The 18,910-nt window shown below is 33.1% G+C and overlaps 3 protein-coding genes across 5 annotated transcripts in view; 1 reads left to right on the plus strand and 2 right to left on the minus strand.

Annotated features, from left to right (window-relative positions):
* The window catches only part of LOC138938866 (uro-adherence factor A), a 123,957-nt gene that overhangs the window by 1,272 nt on the left and 103,775 nt on the right, over window positions 1-18,910 (plus strand). The gene's annotated exons all lie outside the window — the stretch shown is intronic.
* On the minus strand, window positions 187-3,365 carry LOC138938680 (leucine-rich melanocyte differentiation-associated protein). Of its 3 annotated transcripts, none has more exons than XM_070305862.1 (4): window positions 3,115-3,365; window positions 1,348-1,602; window positions 977-1,237; window positions 187-859 (listed from the first exon to the last, which is right to left on the minus strand). In XM_070305862.1, the coding sequence occupies exons 1-4, from the start codon at window positions 3,138-3,140 to the stop codon at window positions 640-642; spliced, it is 762 nt and encodes a 253-aa protein (XP_070161963.1). In that variant the 5' UTR covers window positions 3,141-3,365; the 3' UTR covers window positions 187-639. The 3 variants fall into 3 exon arrangements, with proteins under 3 accessions (XP_070161963.1, XP_070161965.1, XP_070161964.1); XM_070305864.1 differs by lacking the exon at window positions 3,115-3,365 and adding an exon at window positions 2,799-2,995; XM_070305863.1 differs by lacking the exon at window positions 3,115-3,365 and adding an exon at window positions 2,145-2,995.
* Window positions 4,082-18,910, minus strand: part of Scp2 (Sarcoplasmic calcium-binding protein 2) — a 31,314-nt gene continuing 16,485 nt past the window's right edge. Inside the window, exons 2-7 of the mRNA XM_070305968.1 lie at window positions 11,839-11,905; window positions 8,682-8,734; window positions 8,303-8,422; window positions 7,803-7,917; window positions 6,956-7,053; window positions 4,082-6,849 (exon numbers count right to left, since the gene is read on the minus strand). Of these exons, the coding sequence (XP_070162069.1) occupies window positions 6,742-6,849; window positions 6,956-7,053; window positions 7,803-7,917; window positions 8,303-8,422; window positions 8,682-8,734; window positions 11,839-11,896 (552 nt within the window). The 5' untranslated portion in view covers window positions 11,897-11,905 and the 3' untranslated portion in view covers window positions 4,082-6,741. The remainder of the gene's footprint in view (window positions 6,850-6,955; window positions 7,054-7,802; window positions 7,918-8,302; window positions 8,423-8,681; window positions 8,735-11,838; window positions 11,906-18,910) is intronic.

The raw sequence follows: 18,910 nt of genomic DNA on the forward strand, positions 1-18,910 counted from the left end.
ATCAAAATCGTCTTCGCATAATTTATGGTATTTTTTCGTTGAAGTGGCGAATGATGCTCGAGTACCGCCAGATATATACATTTTGTCGACATTATATAGATATTTTATTATACAAATAATTGACGATTTATTTGATAAAAAGAAGATAAAGTATTTAAATATTTGTATAACAATTTTATTCTTATCGAATGTTCATAGAAACGCATCACCATCTGACACATGCGCGCATATATACTCAAGCGTATATAATATATAAAATAATTTTCGCTTCTTATATACAGTTTACAAAAAGATTCTGTGCTGAAACTCTATTTAAAGTAATGAGGCAAGCATGCCTAGTAATGCGAATATAACACGCAATGCTTTTACACAAGCAGAATATAATTTAAAACTGATTCCAAATATCGTATATATAGAATATATTTAATATAGGAGTTATTTGTTCGTGTAGCTGCAGTTTGAGTATAATATAAAAAATAACTATTAAAGAAAATATTTATATATCACTATATAAAACATAATATTACGTATTGCTTTCATAATTGGCAGATATTTCTAATGCAAAATGTCATCTCGTTTCTTTCTTAAAGAGATATCTCATAATTAAAATCTCCTTTGAGCTCCTCTGTAATACTGTGCTTAAATAATAAGATTTGTTCCTCTTGATATTTTTTGTCTATCAGGCATCGATGGCTTGGAAAAGATATTCATCTTATTATGTAAGTCTTTAATGCATTCTGGCAGTTCTACTTCAAGCAATGATCGTTTGAACAGTCTCTTAGCCTCTAATAGCTGCTCGTCATTCACTATTCTGTCATCCAAGTGCATCAAGTGTGGAAACCAAGACAGGACAAATAACCTTTTTAAAAAGTTTAACGTTACAGTTTAAATTTACAAGAAATATATTGTATTAAATAGGTAAGAATAAAACTTAAAAAAAAATTACAAAATTAAAGAAATATTTCTATTAGCATACCTGTATTGAAGATATTCAAAGAAACTTCCACCGTTAAGATAACTAGGTGCCGCCTCATTTCCCATGAGAGATAAATATTTAAGATTCGGTATACTCTTACGAAGGTTTTTAATAAAGGGATATAAATTTTTAACGAGGTTATGATTCAACCACAGAAGCTCAAGATTTGGCATGTATGGGAATACAGTAGTATCATCTATTTTATTGTGATCCAAATTAAGAGATCTCAAATTGTCAAACTCTGATAAAAAGTGTAAATTCCTGAAATATCAAAGAACAATTCTATATTATTATGTAACAAAAAACAAATCTTTTTTTATATCTTTCTGCAAATTTTGTTACACGTGTTACTTATGGAGATATTCACTTACCTACTGAACACATTATGACTGATATCTAAATGTTTTATGATTAAACCATAATCTTGCATGATGTTATAAGGCATGGTGAATAGATCTTCGTATGCAAGTGATAAAGAATCTATTTGCTTCGCGGATGAATCATTTGAAGTCGATGATTGTCTACAATGTTTATCCACAAATACATATGTCCCTAGACAAGTCATGGCATATTCTTCCTCCTCTTTCGCTTTCAAGAGATCTTTTATCTCATTGCTGGTACCTGACCTATAACGATACAAATAACGTAACAAATATAATGAAAGGTATAAAAAAAAAAGAGCAAATAATTCATACATTAAATACAAATACTATATAATATCCCCTTTGCGGAGCTTGTTTAAAATTACATCTTATTTAAATATGTTAAATCTCTAAATAATTTAAGCGTATATTTCTAGCAAAGTCTTTTTGCAAACTGTATATAAGATATCTTATTTAATACTATATTAATGCATGATATAGTTATACAAATTGCAGAGTCACAAAGTAATAGCGCATGAAATCAAAATTATGTTTTTCTAACGTGCAAATACATAGAATATGAAATTGAAAATTTTATTAACAAACATTACTGCATTAAAGGCATACATTATATATAAATTGCGTATCGCTTAATATATAAAAAGTAAACATTTTAAGAGCATCATTTGAATATTATAATTTAAGAATACCACATAATTAACAATTAATTAAGAATTTATGTTATTGGACAGTACATAGATGATATAAATACACAAATATAAGTCAGAAACAAGCATTCTACTTACATTATTCTTACGTTACTGTTACATCACTTTATTTTATATGATAGGCTAATAAAAAATAAAAGGATCAACATATTCGATACTATTCCTAGCTTCTAGCACTTATCGATAAGCCTCAGCTAAACATGTAAGATTGACGTTGGAGAATAGATGAATGTTCAAGCAGGAAAATTTCTTTTCATATAAAATAAATATTACATTCATAATGAAACTTGTCACACAAGATATATAATTTTCATTGGAAATCGGTCTGATCAGGTGAAGTGTTATCGCGTACTGAACAGGGAAATGATAAGATACGAGAGAGACGAATACATATTCTCGAGAGCATCGTGAAAGTATTCACGACGAATGTAGTAAATCGACGCGATTTGTCAGATTAGACTGATAGAGGTTATATAAATCGCACGTGTTCGCGCTGGAGAACAAACGTCACGACGATGCAATATTTGAGAGGCTGAGAACGAATAAAAGACAAATGACAAAAGTCCAATATTTTTGCTCGAAATAAGAATTGTTCTTTTAGAGAATAGGGCTTACTATAATACGCTCTAATTATTAAAACTTGAATATGAAATTTTTTTCAACATGTTATCTAAATTGTTTTCATTCTCAGCGTCTCTCATCTATTTAATAATTTTCACGTAATGGACTTACGCTCTGTGCTATGCGCTCATCAAATCCAATTAACATTCGATCGTTCGCAAAATGTTCATTTATCTTGTTTTCGAATCTTCCCGGAATGGATAAAGAACCTTCCCCCACAATTCAATTTATATAAATAAGATGGAGCCACCCACGCAAACAGTAGTGTATCAAATTTATACAATACATATATGTATAGACAATATACTGTGTATATCTGTGTGTGTGTAGATGTAAAATTTACAATTTAACTTTAATTAAATGTACGGATATAATAAATAAATAAATAAATACACATACACACACACATGTACACATCTTTACACACCGGTTAGTGCTCTCCGACTGGCCCATTATTATTTATTACGACCCTATATGTCGATTAACATATGACATATGACACGATAATCCACTATCACGTGTGTGTAGCTATTTCGATATTTATTGCACTAATGAGTTTTGCGTTACAATGGAACCTCTCGAAATTGAAGATTAAGATATATATATATTTTACTTCAAAATCACACCACTATTCTAATGGTACATGCGCAGAATGAAAATATTGTACCGTGCTTCTTCTTGCGAGACAATTCTTGAAATATGCATTGTGATTAATAACATAATATATTGATAAATGCGCGTGTATGCGTCTTATTGTGTAATGTACAATAATATATGTATAAAGAATCGGAAAAGAAATTTAATTTACCTATATAATTTGTTTATAATTATTTGTCATTATCGTATTTTACAAGATTTTGCATCAGTACGTTGTTATAAAGTTGTAATTAAATGTTGAAGCAGGCGTTGACGTTTGTTCGAGCTTAAATAATTTAATACCGTTATTAAGCTATATTATATACACGCCATATTATTTGATGTGACTTTTATTTGCCGGTATTAAGTTTATTCGCATTGACTTGTAATGCATGTAATGATAGAAATTTCCTTTTGTATCCTTGAATACTCGATCTCGAGGTAGAGTTAATCAAGTAAATAAAGAAGATGAGAGCATCCTAAATAGAGCCAGTTTCCATTGACAACGGCATGCAATAATTTATTCAACCATAATTTTTAGAGATGTACAGTTGTATAATAAGCTGTTTGTGCTTTTTATGATTTATTATGTTCCATTATAGTAATAATTTCATAGCGATTATTGAGTTAATGAAACACAAGTTACACAAATTTATCGTACATGCGCTAGTACAGTGCGTATAACTTGTTCTAAAAATACGATAGGATGAGGGTTGGAATTTACATTGAAAGAGAAAAAAAGAGATTTTTAATTTTTATATAGTATATATATATATATTTCTTTATATTTTTTTCTCGTCGACGTATTTTCTCTCACATATAGGGACATGCTGTGATATTTATATAACATATTCTTATATGCATCTTTTAGGAACAGGAATAGTACATGTTTATTACAACAAGTAAGCATGTAAATGCTTCTTTTAACACGAAACCATATACAATACATTACTACAGGCACAGGTTAAGATACTTCGATTCTTATGTTTAGAATGTGCATAAATTATCATTTGCAAAAAAGAGAGTTTACAAATATCCAATTATTGGACAGAAGATATAAAATGTAAAATTATTGACGGGATCAACCTAATTTTCGTTGAAGAAAAGCCGCAAGTTTTTGACAAAGATTACATTGACATATCAGATAAGCTACAGACATAATTTTTTAACGTAATAATATATGGATCGAGAATTATATAATAGAAATTTGCCGATAATTATCTTATTATCACATATGATGGCTAATTCTCAAACAAAAGTGAAAATATTTTGCAATTACAAACGGATATTTGCATGCTGTTGAGCATTTTATTAAAATTCAACATGTCACTTAATCCGTGCCTGAACGTTTTCAATTGACAGCCAGTGCTTCATTACATTCGTATTTCTTCTCTTGTTTATAGCCGCTTCGTATATTCATATTCGTTCGATCGTTATGTAACTTGTGACGGACGAACGAGAAAATTCAAGGATTATTATCTCAATACATTTACTTTCTAACAAGTACGGAAAATATTCGTCATGATTTATTATTATTTACATACTCGATAGATTAAACGTACTGCTGTTTCGATATATGTTATGTTTGTCTCTTTTTACGGGCAGTGATCGATATAATTAAAGAATTTAAAGAATACAATTTCTCTATCGTTGTCAGTCCCGTAATATAGAATTATCTGCTGATAGAAATTAATATTAAAATACGCAAATTACAATCCCATATTTTTCGCAAACAATTTGATTGTTCTTATTATACGACGCACATTCATTATTACAATAATTATTAATTCCCAAAAGACACATCTATTAATTTCATAATACGCGAATGTATTCTTAATTAAACAATAATATGATACAATGACGCAAAACAATGATATCGGTTACGCACAACGGAAGTTCTCATCACAAATTTCTAACAGAACATGTCAGAACAATTAACGGTGAAGTATCAACACGGCGTCAGTTAATCGCTAGTTGATTGAACTAACCGTCCGTGTAAAATTCAATTCTCATTTAACGTACAGATGTACGCGATTTTATTCACGATACAAACGCAACGCAACAACAATCCCATCATTGCATAGAGAGCGGTTAATCGAATAGCGTGCGTTTATCTCAATCTCCTTTACATTTTTTTCGGACAGTTTCCTTTTTCCTTTTTTTTTTTTTTTTTCGTATACGCATAGCTTTTCGTAGTACGATTGAATTCCCCTTTTCAACAATGCGAAAATATTCCGAATATATCGAAGCAAAACGATTCAAATTAAAAAAAAAAAAAAAGAAAAGAAAGCTAAAAGTATAGGGTAAAAGTACGAGACAAAATTAAAGGGCGATATCGTAAAGCGAATAAAAGCCGTAGTGTTTTGGAAAAAAATATATCCCCGATTACCAGAGATGCACGTGTTTGGTAGGGGGGGTACCGTTTGTCTTCAGTTCTCCAAATATCTTTTCGCAAACCGGAGAGAAATCCCGCTTTTTCTCTGGCGTCAAATGCCAATCAATTTCGACGAATTGTACAACCGGGTGTCTTTTATAATTAGTACGCATTCAAAACGAATTTTTAACGAATTTACTTGACGAAATTATGCAACGAAAAACGCACTTTTAAATTATCGCCGGCCGCGTCTCTATTCGCGTATCGAAACAGCGTAACCGTCTTTATAATTCGCAAGGGCGTTTATTTACACATTATACGACGTAATTAGCTCTTCGGCGGTGATGGATCGATATGCGCCGTAAAGATAATGAAGATACTTAATCCTAGCACGTACTCACTATGAAATATTTAGCGTAGGAAAGTTCGCAGTCGAAGAAATTAATACATCTTGTTAGATTTTTCGAATTATTTCGGCCGGTGTAGAATGTCAGAGATGGAAAACAAGAACTTTGAAATTGATAGTTTGGGAAATCGTTGCAAATTCCGTTTAAAGGGACAACATGTTATATGTATAGAGCAACGGAAGAAAAAGCTGCAAACTAGATTTAATCGATGCCGTTAACTCTGTGTTTTATTGCGTATCGATTGATCGCGCATGTAATAAAAATTTGATAACGAGCTAAATAAAATATAATTTTTGTGTGAAATTTCGTTCAATTTGGTCAAAATTATTTTAGAATAGTAACTGAGATTTAAACACGCTATAACTACACGGAGAATGGTGATAAAGAGCAGGAAGATAATATAAAGTTCTCCTCTCTCTCTCTCTCTCTCTCTCTCTCTCGCGATCTCGTTTAATAATAATTATATTATTTCAATATGAGAGGTTACACGAGAGAGCGATAAACGAAATAGAATTTTGACTAGTAGATTACACAAAGTCTTGCGCCTATCTTTTTAGCAATTCATACATTTACATAAAATAACCTGCCGTAAAATATATATATACGCGCGTTTCTTCAATTACACGGGGTAGCGAAGTTAGAAAGAAGTCTTTCCGAATATAAAGTTTCCAGGTACGTTCGGGTCGTCGGAGCAGAAATATTGTTTCCATAGATCGGCGAATTTTTCGCGAGTCACTTCTTTACCCTGCGAAGAAGTAAACAGTTTTGTAAGGTTCGATACCGTTCGTTGAACTACTTCTGCTCTTCTTTTTATTTTATTTTATTTTCTTTTCCGCTTGATTGATACTCACCACCCCCAGTTTCTTGAACGCCTCGCGTGCCTCGGCCTCGTCAACGCCGTGACTGCTGCACACCTTGCTGAATTCAGTCTCGTCGATCGATCCATCACCTGACGATACGCGATAGATCGGATTCAAGTTTGCGAGACTATCGTTTTATGTAGCTTCTATATACGTATTACAAGGGACTAAAGGTAAAAATGGCTGAGAAATTTTTTTTGTATGCAAAGGCGGGAGATGAGGTATATTATTAAGAAATTTTACGAGTGAATGAGGGATAATGAGTGAAAGGGATATTTATTATTAGATTTTTTAACCTTCCCGTTCATTTTTAACCCGATTAGTTTATCAATTGTATAGAATTTATGCAAAAATATATGCTGTAATTAAAATAACAAGACGAAAATACAAGCATTTAACTTTAAGATACTTAAAAATATTTAAGTCATATATGTATCGATAAAAAATATATACAATATATGTGTAAATATAAAAAAAAATTGTCTACAAGGTATTTATTTTCATGTGCGTTGAAAAAATATTTATAAATAAGTATAAATTGTATATTTTAGAAACGTTATTCATTCAAGAAGGTAAAGTGAAAGGAGGAGGTTTACGAAACAGGGCAATCTCAGAGAGAGGGCTGATGCGTTTACCAAGTATTTACTGTAATTCGCGAAACTATATATGAGAGGGCGGAATTAACGATACATACTTCCTCCCCGGTTACTTTCTGCTCGAGTAATTATGTTTACATTAACATTTCTGGGATCTCCACGCGAATGCGTAATGAATTATTACGGTTGCGCGTAACAGGCGCGTGAATATAAACATGTTTATCGGGTTCGCCGAGACTTACCGGATGAATCCTCGAGATCGAACATGAAATTCATGTATGTTTGTTGCCATTCGAGTGCGTGTGCCGGATCTTTCGCATACTCTTCCCACATCGAATACCATTCGTCTCGACTGATCTGTAAAATGCACGACGGTTAATATCGTGCGCGCGCGCACACATATTCGTTTTTGATCAGCAAGCTATATCTGTGTTTCTCGTATGTTGTTTTAAATTTTAAATCGTATGTCGTGAAATACCGCGGAATATTCCCTCAGGTTGCGGAGTAAAAAGCAAATACACAAGCAGACACAGACTAAGAGACTGTTTCAAGAATTATGAACGCAAAAACACTTTAAAAATCGATAAATGCAGAAAGGCAGAAAGTAGAACGGAAATATGCTAAAAATTTAGAAAACTGTTTTGGAGAAGAAAAAAGAAACATATCAAAACCCATCAGAGAGAAATCATAACTTGATTTTATAGTTAAAATAGTTAGGAATAATTTAAATTAAATGTTATACCTGTCCGTCCTGATCCGCGTCGGCTCGTTGTTGCAGTCCTTCCCACACTTTAGTCAAAGTGTCCTTAATATGTTGCGATGTGGCATCGTTCGGCTTCCAATGCTTGGAATTGCAGATTCGCTATAATACGAAATGAATGCGAGTTAAAATTCTTGGATATTCTTGATTTATGAGCGTGATTGGAAATTATAAATAAAAATAAACAGACATCAATTAAATAGTTAAATCTCTGAAATTTAAGAAGCTATGTGAAATAGATTTTTTTTGCTAGAATTTATAAAATAAATGTATCTATCTATATATCTACTTGAAATAAAAAGAAGTATAATAGCGCTAGCGAAAAAGTAATTCAATTAATCTACACACGCGGTACGCTTACCTGGACGGCGAGATCAAAATCCTTCATGTCGATGGTACCACTTTCGTTAACATCTGAGAAAGAAATGACAGCAGGACATTGTTATCTGATATATTTCGATACGTTTCTTCACTTAAATGTATGATTTCTTTTAAAATTCAATTATATCCAGTATATAGAAAATTATGTTCGTTGAATTTTGTTGCTTCGGATAAAATGTAACCGCCTCAGCTGTCGCTAACATTTCCGAAGAGCAACGTACATTTTCTCGCTTAGAGGACAAGATAAACGATCATGCCGCTCGATTTTTGCCTCACTTGGCTATGATCGGATATCGTTAGTTTTCTGAAGATGACCCACTTTCATCACGGGTTTATTCGTTTTCGTGTGGTTTCCGCTCGGCTTGTCGTTTATTAATCCCGTTTTGTTGTAGAAAAGGGAAAGATAACCGCCATTTCACCCTTTCCTGGCCTCCATAGCCGGAATCCTGTTAAGAGCCGATTACGATTCAACGAGGCAGAATTTATTGTCTCCTCCGGCGTCGAAACGGTTGACAAACCGAGGGCACGATGAAATAATTAATATCAACGTCCGGATATACAACCGGTTACTTTTAATAGCATAACTTGTTGCAAAAACTCTAAACCCGTGGACAGATTAAAAATCGATGAAACGGATTCTCGTTTATAAGTACGTTTAGTAGCAAGATGGCGCAAATAATAGAAAACGCATTCATTTTTTCGCGCGAACGAATGCTTCGAAATCTCGCGACGTAGATAGAGAAAACGACAATCTGTCAAATGGAATTATCATTCTTGATGATATTATCAATATTGCTCTTGAATAATATCACGAATTGTCAAATAACGTTGTGTAATATTAATAGTACAAAAAAAAAAAAAATAGAGTCGCCCAAATTATCACACGGAGAAATGGAACAATCGTTCGCGTACATAATGTGTATATCGCGACACACTTCTCTCTCCCTCGTTTCGTACTTAGGTCACGGTAAAATAATCAGTCCCACAGAAGCGTCCGTAGGATATGTTTAGCGGCCAATCGCCAAGCGGTCAAAGAGGAGAAGAAAACGAGGGATTAATGAGGGCTACGAGGCATGTGCACCTCCTTGTGACCTCCACACGTAGAGGTCTACGCGCGTCCATGGCGGTTCTGCTTTATACCCGGTGCACATTACGGTGCATTTTTACATTATGTGTCATAAAAACACGTACATGCATTGCAACGCGTCTACGACGCACGGCCGTTTCATCCATTAGATCCCGTAAAGATGCATGAAGCTTTTGCGAGCGTTTCGAGCAGTGCTAAAAATCTCTGAGGTCTGAAAGAGGCATAATAATTTCAAAACCGCAAAGAAGAAATGGAAAATTAGAATTAATAAAAATTTAGTAAAAGTTTTTGATATTATAGTTATAGCTAGTAACGACGAATTTATTACGAAAAATGCTGATTCGAAATCAAGTCTCGTTCTGCAAGAAACTACGATGTGAAAACGTATAATCTCGTATAACTTTTTCGCAACATCATCTTCCGCATATGACATTATTTTTTCCAATTCAAAGTATAACGCGAACAAAAATCAGTTCCATTCGGCGGTCAAACAAGTTTTCACAACTTTATCTCGTAAAATAAATGGAAGTTTTATTTAACGCGCGAGACACGATTCCATATTTTATTACATATCAGATGTAATGACGCGATACGCGCAATGGTGGGTTCCCTGAAAGATAGAGAGAAAGAAAAAAAAAGAAATGGCACCACGAGAGTCTTAAAACAGCTCCGATGAAAGTTACTCATTCACGCACACGCAGAATTAGAACACGTACACACATGATACGCGGCGTGATAGTGAGCCCTTAGCTGGACCCGGCGGCGTGTCCATTGTTTATCTTCTCCATAGTTCGTACCATAAATAGATATATACACACATAGCCTGCCTGGCTGTTGCCCGAATGGGTCGACACATAGGTACCACACAGAGACCGCAAAACGTTCGCGTGCGCAACCCCGATTCCGTTTTCATCCGCCCCGAGAAGAGCCGCGCGAGAGAGGCCACGAAAGCAACCCCCCGGGCGAATTCCGTATTTCATTCGTGTCGAAACGGCTTGCGCAGCTTTTCGCAAAGGGCACGATAGAAGGAGAGAGAAGGAGAGATAGGGCGAGTGAAATAGGGCCGTTAGGAGAGAATCAAGACAATCCCGGACGAGAATGCGGAGTAGTGGATGGCGAAAACGCCATCAGGGAAGAAGCGACACTTCATTCGTTACGTTAGCGCTCGATGAGGATTTGTTTCGCCGAGATGTACACAACGGCGGGCGATGAGAAAGAGAGGGGGAGAAAGGGAGAGATTTTTGTTCAACGAGCGCTGCGGGAACGGTAAATGTTATCTCGAAATGTCGGGGAAAACTGTTCGCTCGTAGCGCATTTGGCCAGTAACGTGGATTAAACCGTATAAGCGGAGAAAAAAATCATGGCTAAAGCTAAAGTGCCACAAGTTGGAACAAGATTGGTGAAACTAAATTAACGCAATAGATCATCTATCAGGGATTTGTATTTACAATTATTTTTTTCTACTATTTGTGTAATATAACTGCACAATATATCGGCAAGTTAATATATAATCTATTTATTATGATTTACATAGAATAAACAAAAAAATCTTTCTATTCTTTTCTCTAAGATAATGACGTGGAGGGAAATAAATTAATTTGCACAAGCAAAGTGCAACGATAATTTTCTTCATCGCGAATAAACAAAATAATTTAGATTGTATACGAATGAACTTTTGTATATTCTATCATTACGCGAAATCGCGAGAATGAGGTAAGTGAGATCCCTGACAAGTGAATGGGATGATAAAATCGTGTTTGAAAAGCTAAAAATATCACCCTCCTAGTATACGGTTGACACCGCTTTTTGTCGTCATTATTATTTGCCGTTATTTAATATCCAACGATTGATAGCTTCTCGTTATAAATATTAAGAAGAATTTAATTTACCTTTAATAAAATTAATATAATATTTAGCGAAATAATGACGATTTTATTTACGCTAATTCATCGTTAATAAAAGAATTCCATTGTTAATTTCAACTAATATAATATATATATATATATATATTAATATAAAGAATTTTAACTGTTTGTGATGATATACTTACCGAAAAAAGCGTTGAAGACGAATAGTAATTTTTTCTTGCGGAACTCCGACAACGGCATCTTTGAACCCTGCGAAGTTAAGTGGAGAGAAAGGAGCGTTAGGTGTGTACGTAGTGTTAATATTCGTTCGCGATCGAGTGACGATCAGGGTCGATTGTCTCGAGCGACCGACCCTTCTTTTATCCCGAGAGTAAAAAGTAATCGTTGCTCGCTTGTATGTATACCGGGCCGCCACTTTGTATGTCGGCCCGATATTTGCGAGGTCATTATGAAAATGAACACGAAGACGATTCAATGCGATTTACAATTTCTTAAAATATTGAATATGTATCTCTCTCGTTCGTTGGAAATTCGATCGATAATATTTTTTAGACAATCCGTTATTGCATGGAACATATATACTTTTCACCTTTATATATATATAATTACATTCAATATTACATTAAGTTTCGAAATATTTGCAAATAATATATATTGTATATATATATATATATATATATATATATATATATATATATATAATTTGTAAATATTTTATTATAAAAAGTATATATATATATACATATATGTAACGTGAAAAAAAAAATTGATTTTTTATAGTTATTCCAATAAACCAGGCACTGTAATTAATAATTAATATAATAACACGAAATCTTGTTTAGAGAATGGTTTGTTGTAAAAACGCGTGAGACATTCCGCTAGAATTAATAATACGAATTAATTACAACCGGTTTCCCATAATCATGCTTACGATTAAAATTGCGAAGGACGATTAATAAGTTTCGGAGAGCTCTTTTTTCCGCGCATTTCTCTTCTAACGACTGGTAATGTTTCCCAGTAACCTCAGTCTTTATATAATAATCTCTCGAATTCGCAAGAAAACCTTTTTTGATAAGTCGCCCGATTCCCAACATCTACCGACGCACGTTTCATCGAATAATTTTTTTACGTCACTACACCGATTATTCAAGTTATCTAACAATCGCGAGTACACAAGCGTATCATGATGTCTAAGCGATGCGTTGCTTCGCGCAAAGTTCCTTCTTCTTTTATTTTTGGATTGGTCTATATAAAGGCAGTCGATAATTGTCGATTATGTCGCGATAAACGACCCCGATTTTCTTTTAAAGGAGATGCGTCACTCTATTACGAGCCTATCGTAATCTAATCAGAATCTAATAACGCGCCATTAGTTCGAGTTGACACAATAATTCTACTATACTAACTTCTGATTTATACAAGAAAATTGTTTATACAAGATTATATCTAATTTATAATGTATAATCATATCTCTAATTATGACATTTAATCTACAATATATCAATCATCTTAATCTAAAGATTAAGCGAAGATCTTTAAAAGCGTAATTAATAATGAAGTAATTCGTCGGCGAAATGATGTATTCTAAAGTGCAATCAGCAATGATCGAAATGAAAGATGAATATAAAGTAAATTCGTATAGGTACCTAGTCAAGTAATATGTAAATGGATATTTATTAAACTAATGATATACAATTTGACATCAATAACATTTCTATGTGCTATTTGTTATCATTGATGCTATATATTAATTTTATATTAACAATAAATCATTCGCTATGTAATTCATTTCGAATAATCTGTAAAGTGACTAATTACTATCGCAAATTATGCATGATGTATTTCAAAATGATTTATGTTTTTCTTCTCAATAATGTAACGTAATTATACTATAATATCGAACGTATAAAACAATCAGTCAAATATTTATTTAATGTAATATATTAAAATACGAATATTTTAATATATTGTATTTACGTTAGCTTTCGCAAAATTAATCCGTATTTTATCTGAGTTTTCGTAAAGATAGCAGAAACGGACGTTCCCAGTTCGCGAAAGCAATTTTATTCAACGCGGCCAGACAAAATTTGCCTGTCGTTTTTAAGCATCTTCTTGTGAATAATGGAATCCTTAAAATGTCATTTACTATCGCCAATATCTCGAGCAACGCGTTAATACAAGAAACTTGCCCTGTAAAAACGATTCCAAATAGTTTCGATGTAACGCCGCCACGGTAATTAATGCAAATTAAATTCCTGTTAAAGTACAGAGGATTATGAGAATCGTTATAAAAGAAAATATCTAATTAAACTTTCGCTAAGAAAAGATCGACTTGAAATTAGTAAAAGATCTATATATATAATACAAGGAAGTATGTGTGTGCGCGAGATTATCTTGAAAGTTTTTGTATATTTCCTCAAATAATCATGATCGTGTAGCAAGATTTGATAATTATCAAGATATATCGCCATAAAATGATTAACTCCGTGTTTTAAAATCAGCAATGATATTCGCATCAAGGTCAATTTTGACGTCAATTTATTTACGAAATCGCCAGCGTGTACATTTATCTTATGATCGGGCTTTTGGTTAATGACACTGACGCAGCACAAGTGAATGCATCGATTAAGGAGCATCGATGCTTCTCATCTATTGCTCGCGGCTTAATAATTAATTCTAGTAGTTAATTAAATCAACAATTCGATGCACGAGTTTCCCCTGTAATAATATACGCTCGTGCGAAGCAGGTACGCAGTAATTGTGCGTTCATTATCGGATAATTAAAATTCGATAGAATATTTATGGAATCTTACTGAGCGCGCTCGACTTTTACCACTCGTACACCAACACATATATACATATACAACGTAATTTAATTAAAATCGGTCGGCGAATCTCATCGAAATTTTTGATTTTCATTCTGAATTTTGCAATGTGCTGGATTTGCGATGCGATTTATCCTTATAGTTGTTGCGAATCATATATTAACGTACAAAGATTCCAATGATGTCATGGTTGCAAAGACTATTGTGTCGCATAGGCATACGCTTGCACTATAGAGACGAAAATGCTATCGCTATCACTGCAGTGCCGTTATCTACAATACGTGCGTCAACACGCCAATATCAATTATGTGGATAGCGTATAATAATACGTTATATAATCTAATCACAAGAGAGAGATTATTGTACTTTTTAGTCGTGCAGAGAAAAAGATAGCATTATTTATTTAATAGCTTTTTTATTTATTCATATAATCGAAGAAATATTAAAGAGAGAGTAAATTGATGTTTAAAAAATTTTTTTAATACATAATTCTTTGTATGTATATTTAAAAAATACCATAATCGTTTATCACAAAACAAAAATCGAAAAATCTTTGACACGTAGCTTTACTATAAAATAAAACTGTTTAAACTTGAAAAATTGTGTATTAAGAATGCGGGACTTCAATAAAGTTTATTCACTTATCATTTCGTGAAATCTCAGAAAACGTGTAAGGCAAATCGTTGAAGTACTGCACTTCGTAAAATCATGGCCATATATCTGCCATTTGTCTGATCTGCACATTCCGAAATCGAGAAAGGCTTTTCCTTCTTTTTTTTTCTTCCCGAAAAAAAGCGCTATTAATCCTTCCAAAGTCTTTTCAAAAAACACATCTAATTTATGATGCATTTTATTTAGCTAATCTATCGAGAGATTCGAATTAAATGCTTTAATTTCGAAGAAAATTTGCCTGCAATTAAAATTCTATCTAGCTCACGGGGATAATCGCAGGAGCAGATTACTTATTTTTATGGTATCTCGCGTGACACGCAATTTTCTCTGCTTATGACCGTGCTTAGCTCATCTTTCGCTCATCTTCATCGGTCTTCTGTTTGAAGTCTATAATAAAGAATCCTGCTCTCCTTTTCAAACTTTTCACGAAATGTTGACTTATTCGCTCGGCACTTTCAACTTGATAATATTTCGACGGAACATTTTCACGTCCACGCGGAAAAGTAGTTACGTCTTTTTCTCAAGCCTCGTCGTCACGCTTAAGGCGAACCCGACGTAAAATACGTACGTAAAATACAAGCAGAAAAATACGCGAGCTCGCCGTTTCTAAATAATTTCGCGTGTTTGTTACATGCAATCTGTGCGCTTCATGAAAAAAATTACCGAAGCAAAATTGATTTAGATAAAATATCCTGTGCGCTTTTCGTGCACTATTATTTATCTCAATAAATAAATGATTGCTGAGAATGTGTGTTTAAGGATTTAATAAAGAAAGCAAATAATTTTAAACATTCAAAATTTAATGGTAACTATTTAATTTTAATTTGTCATTTATATATCATAAATTTAATATTCCTTTGTTAAATGTCAATCTTGCATAAATAGTCATGCTTTTCTATCTTATTTCTTTTTAATACTTTTGAGGGAACTCAAGAATATTTTGCAACAATTCAAATTTTCTTTACATTTTCTTTCATCGTTCATACATTTTCCTCTTCCAATTCTATCTATTGTAGAATTGAATCTATTACAGTTACCGTCATGCCATTTGTATATTGTTAATATAGAATTTGTCTGAGATTCCAAAGTTTCTTCGTCGCTAAGACATCGTCCCTCATTTTCAATGAGTGCAATGTTAGACACACTTTGAGATATTATTGTATAATTCGTTTAAAATCGTATTAATTCTATTGCTAAATAAAATCTATCTAAATAACACGTACGCAACCGCTTCCTCTCGTTATGGATCTTTTCGCGAGAAGTACGCAAATATTCAATCTCTCAGATGTCGTCATCCAGATTACACGGTAAATGCGAGATATGTATGCTGCGTCAGCGAGAAAAAAATATTCGTAAAAGCCACCGCCCGATTTCGTCTCGAGCGGATTCGTTTCGTAAATTTCTGGGAGGTAAACATGTGAGATGAAGCGAAATTCTAATAGGATATCAAGCCGTTGACAAATTTGCATATTTAAAATACTTTTTCAGAGGTTTCTCTAAAAACAGCAAACTCGAGGGAAACAATTAGTATCGTAAATCTTATCCCTATCTAAAAAAGACATGTTATGTTGATACTCGAAAGTCTCGAAGTGTATTGTTGCCTCGGTTCTGTTATCGCGGTTATTTCGTAAGCGGCTGTTATTGCATATTTTGATAGTTATTTTGTGTATGTATCGTTAAAAATGTTTAATGAAAAAAAAAATAGCGCGCATTGTGTTGTTCTAGTTATCTAGTTTGTTAAAAGATGCATACTTTCCCTGATATTTGTAAAAATATAAAAAATAACCGTGATTTCATAGGTTTTTGGGCGCTAACTTTTTAAAGAAGCATTTTTCGATCCATGTATATAGAAAAACTTTTTGTTCGATATTAAATTATCTTTCAAATGAGATCAAAGTAATTGTAGTTCGCTCTATAGGTTTTGAAATAAACCATTTAATAATCAATTTCAAATATATATCGAAAAGTGTTCTTCCGGCTATTGACGATTATTCCAAAACCTATGGAACAAACTACAATAACTTTGACCTCATTTGAAAGATAATTTAATTCTCTATAACTTTTGTTTCGATACTTTCCATTTCTAAAAAAGGCATGAAACCTCGAACTCGAATATATCGAAGCGTTGACGCCTCTTTTCCGCGATGCTGATTGGCTTGTGCGCTACGACTTGCTTCATTCTTGTTATTTGCAAACTGTCAAATCATGCGAATTTTGACAGTTTGACAATTTGTGAAAGAGAAAGTTAAAGTTAGGAAAGGAAAGTTAAAAAAATTGCAAAATGTCCATAAATAATCTAGTTCTAATAATACATAAAACGCGTATAAAATGCATATTTTATGTGACATTCATTAAAAATGACGTCATTTGTTTCGCGACTCAAAGCATATTGAAGATTTTATTCGCGATTATTATTCTTTTAATATTTAAAACAATTTCGCGCGTTACAAATTTTGAAGAATACGATTGTTAGTAGCATGCGAGGAACTGAAGGTATTTACGCAACAATGATGAGGCACGAGTAGTTCTCATTGATTTGTAAAGTGGCATCGCATAACGCGTGGCCTACTTGTATCGCGGGCAGCTTTTAATGTTTAATTAAATCACGCTCTATGTATCAAGCAACGTACATCATTCATGTCATTCTCATATCGTGATAACAGATGCACTTATAGCTGTTTGTTTAGTTCTAATATAAGTGCCGCGTTAAGTGCGGCATTATCGTAAAAAATTTGTGCACAATATTTTCCGAAAATTCCTTTCCTCAAATTTATTCTGTACTTAGTCTTAATAATAGTTTTCGATTGCGTTATAATACGATTTAATTAGACGTTAAATTAAATGAAAGTTTGTAATTTTATCGGAGAAAAATGCGCCCGCATCGTGCATCAGTTTTGCTAAATGTTGCTGCGCAGCCAAGAACAATTGATGAAAATTCAATATTTATGAACGAGAAGCAATACGCGCGAGACATGAATAAATTTAAGCAGGTGCGTGTGCCTTAGCGTGAAAATATTCCGCCCTTCCCCTAATTCGACATGCATCGATAATATCACGCGCAATGTGCAACGAAATCAAAATTACTTGTTAATTATTCAGCCGCGCCGGTCCTGTTTCGATGTATCGATTGAATGCGCGTTTGAAACGTAGTTTTTTTTTCCCCCCTAGATAAAAATCGTGACATTTGCTCTTCATTTCGATAGAAGCGCTAATAACTCGTATATGCGCCACTGAACGCCATTAATGAGGAAATTTTACGGCGGAATTCGATCGAAATCGGTGGCCGGTAATATTTTTATATATGTATTAGACAAAAAAAATTTATTGCATTTTATGAAAAGAACTTTTTGAAAATTGATTTAGAACAGTTAAATATCTTTGTGTTTTTTTTTTTTTTTTTTTTTTTTTTTTTTTTTTTTTTTGACATTTTCAATGGCCAAATCACAACGATGATTTAATATTTATAGACTATTGTGTTCGATTCTTGATTATACTTGTATTCATGTTTTCAATATTTATAAAAATTCGCTCGCGCGAACGGGAAAATATACATGCTATCAAATTTCATTTATTTTAACTCTTAAATTACATATACTGATAAATGCAAATCTCTTTCAATTAATGACATTTATGAAATTGCTTTTAACGTTGACCGATGCTTAAGCAAATATTAATTCTTTGCTGATGTAAAGAGAAACGAAGACATTTAAATTACAGTTAAAGCTGATTGCGTTGAACGTTAAGAAAACCGACGATT

Source organism: Polyergus mexicanus, unplaced genomic scaffold, assembly GCF_030449975.1.
Source record: "Polyergus mexicanus isolate NDT 795.1 unplaced genomic scaffold, iyPolMexi1.0 SCAF_13, whole genome shotgun sequence".
NCBI classification, from domain to species: domain Eukaryota; kingdom Metazoa; phylum Arthropoda; class Insecta; order Hymenoptera; family Formicidae; genus Polyergus; species Polyergus mexicanus.

Bases quoted from the DNA above. Each gene is read 5' to 3' on its own strand.
- LOC138938680 (XM_070305862.1), bottom strand. From the start codon at position 3,140: ATGGGCCAGTCGGAGAGCACTAACCG. The intron at 1,238-1,347 runs GTAAGTGAATAT...TTGATATTTCAG, and splicing joins AGTCATAATGTGTTCAGTAG to GAATTTACACTTTTTATCAG. The intron at 860-976 runs GTATGCTAATAG...CTTTTTAAAAAG, and splicing joins TTTGAATATCTTCAATACAG to GTTATTTGTCCTGTCTTGGT.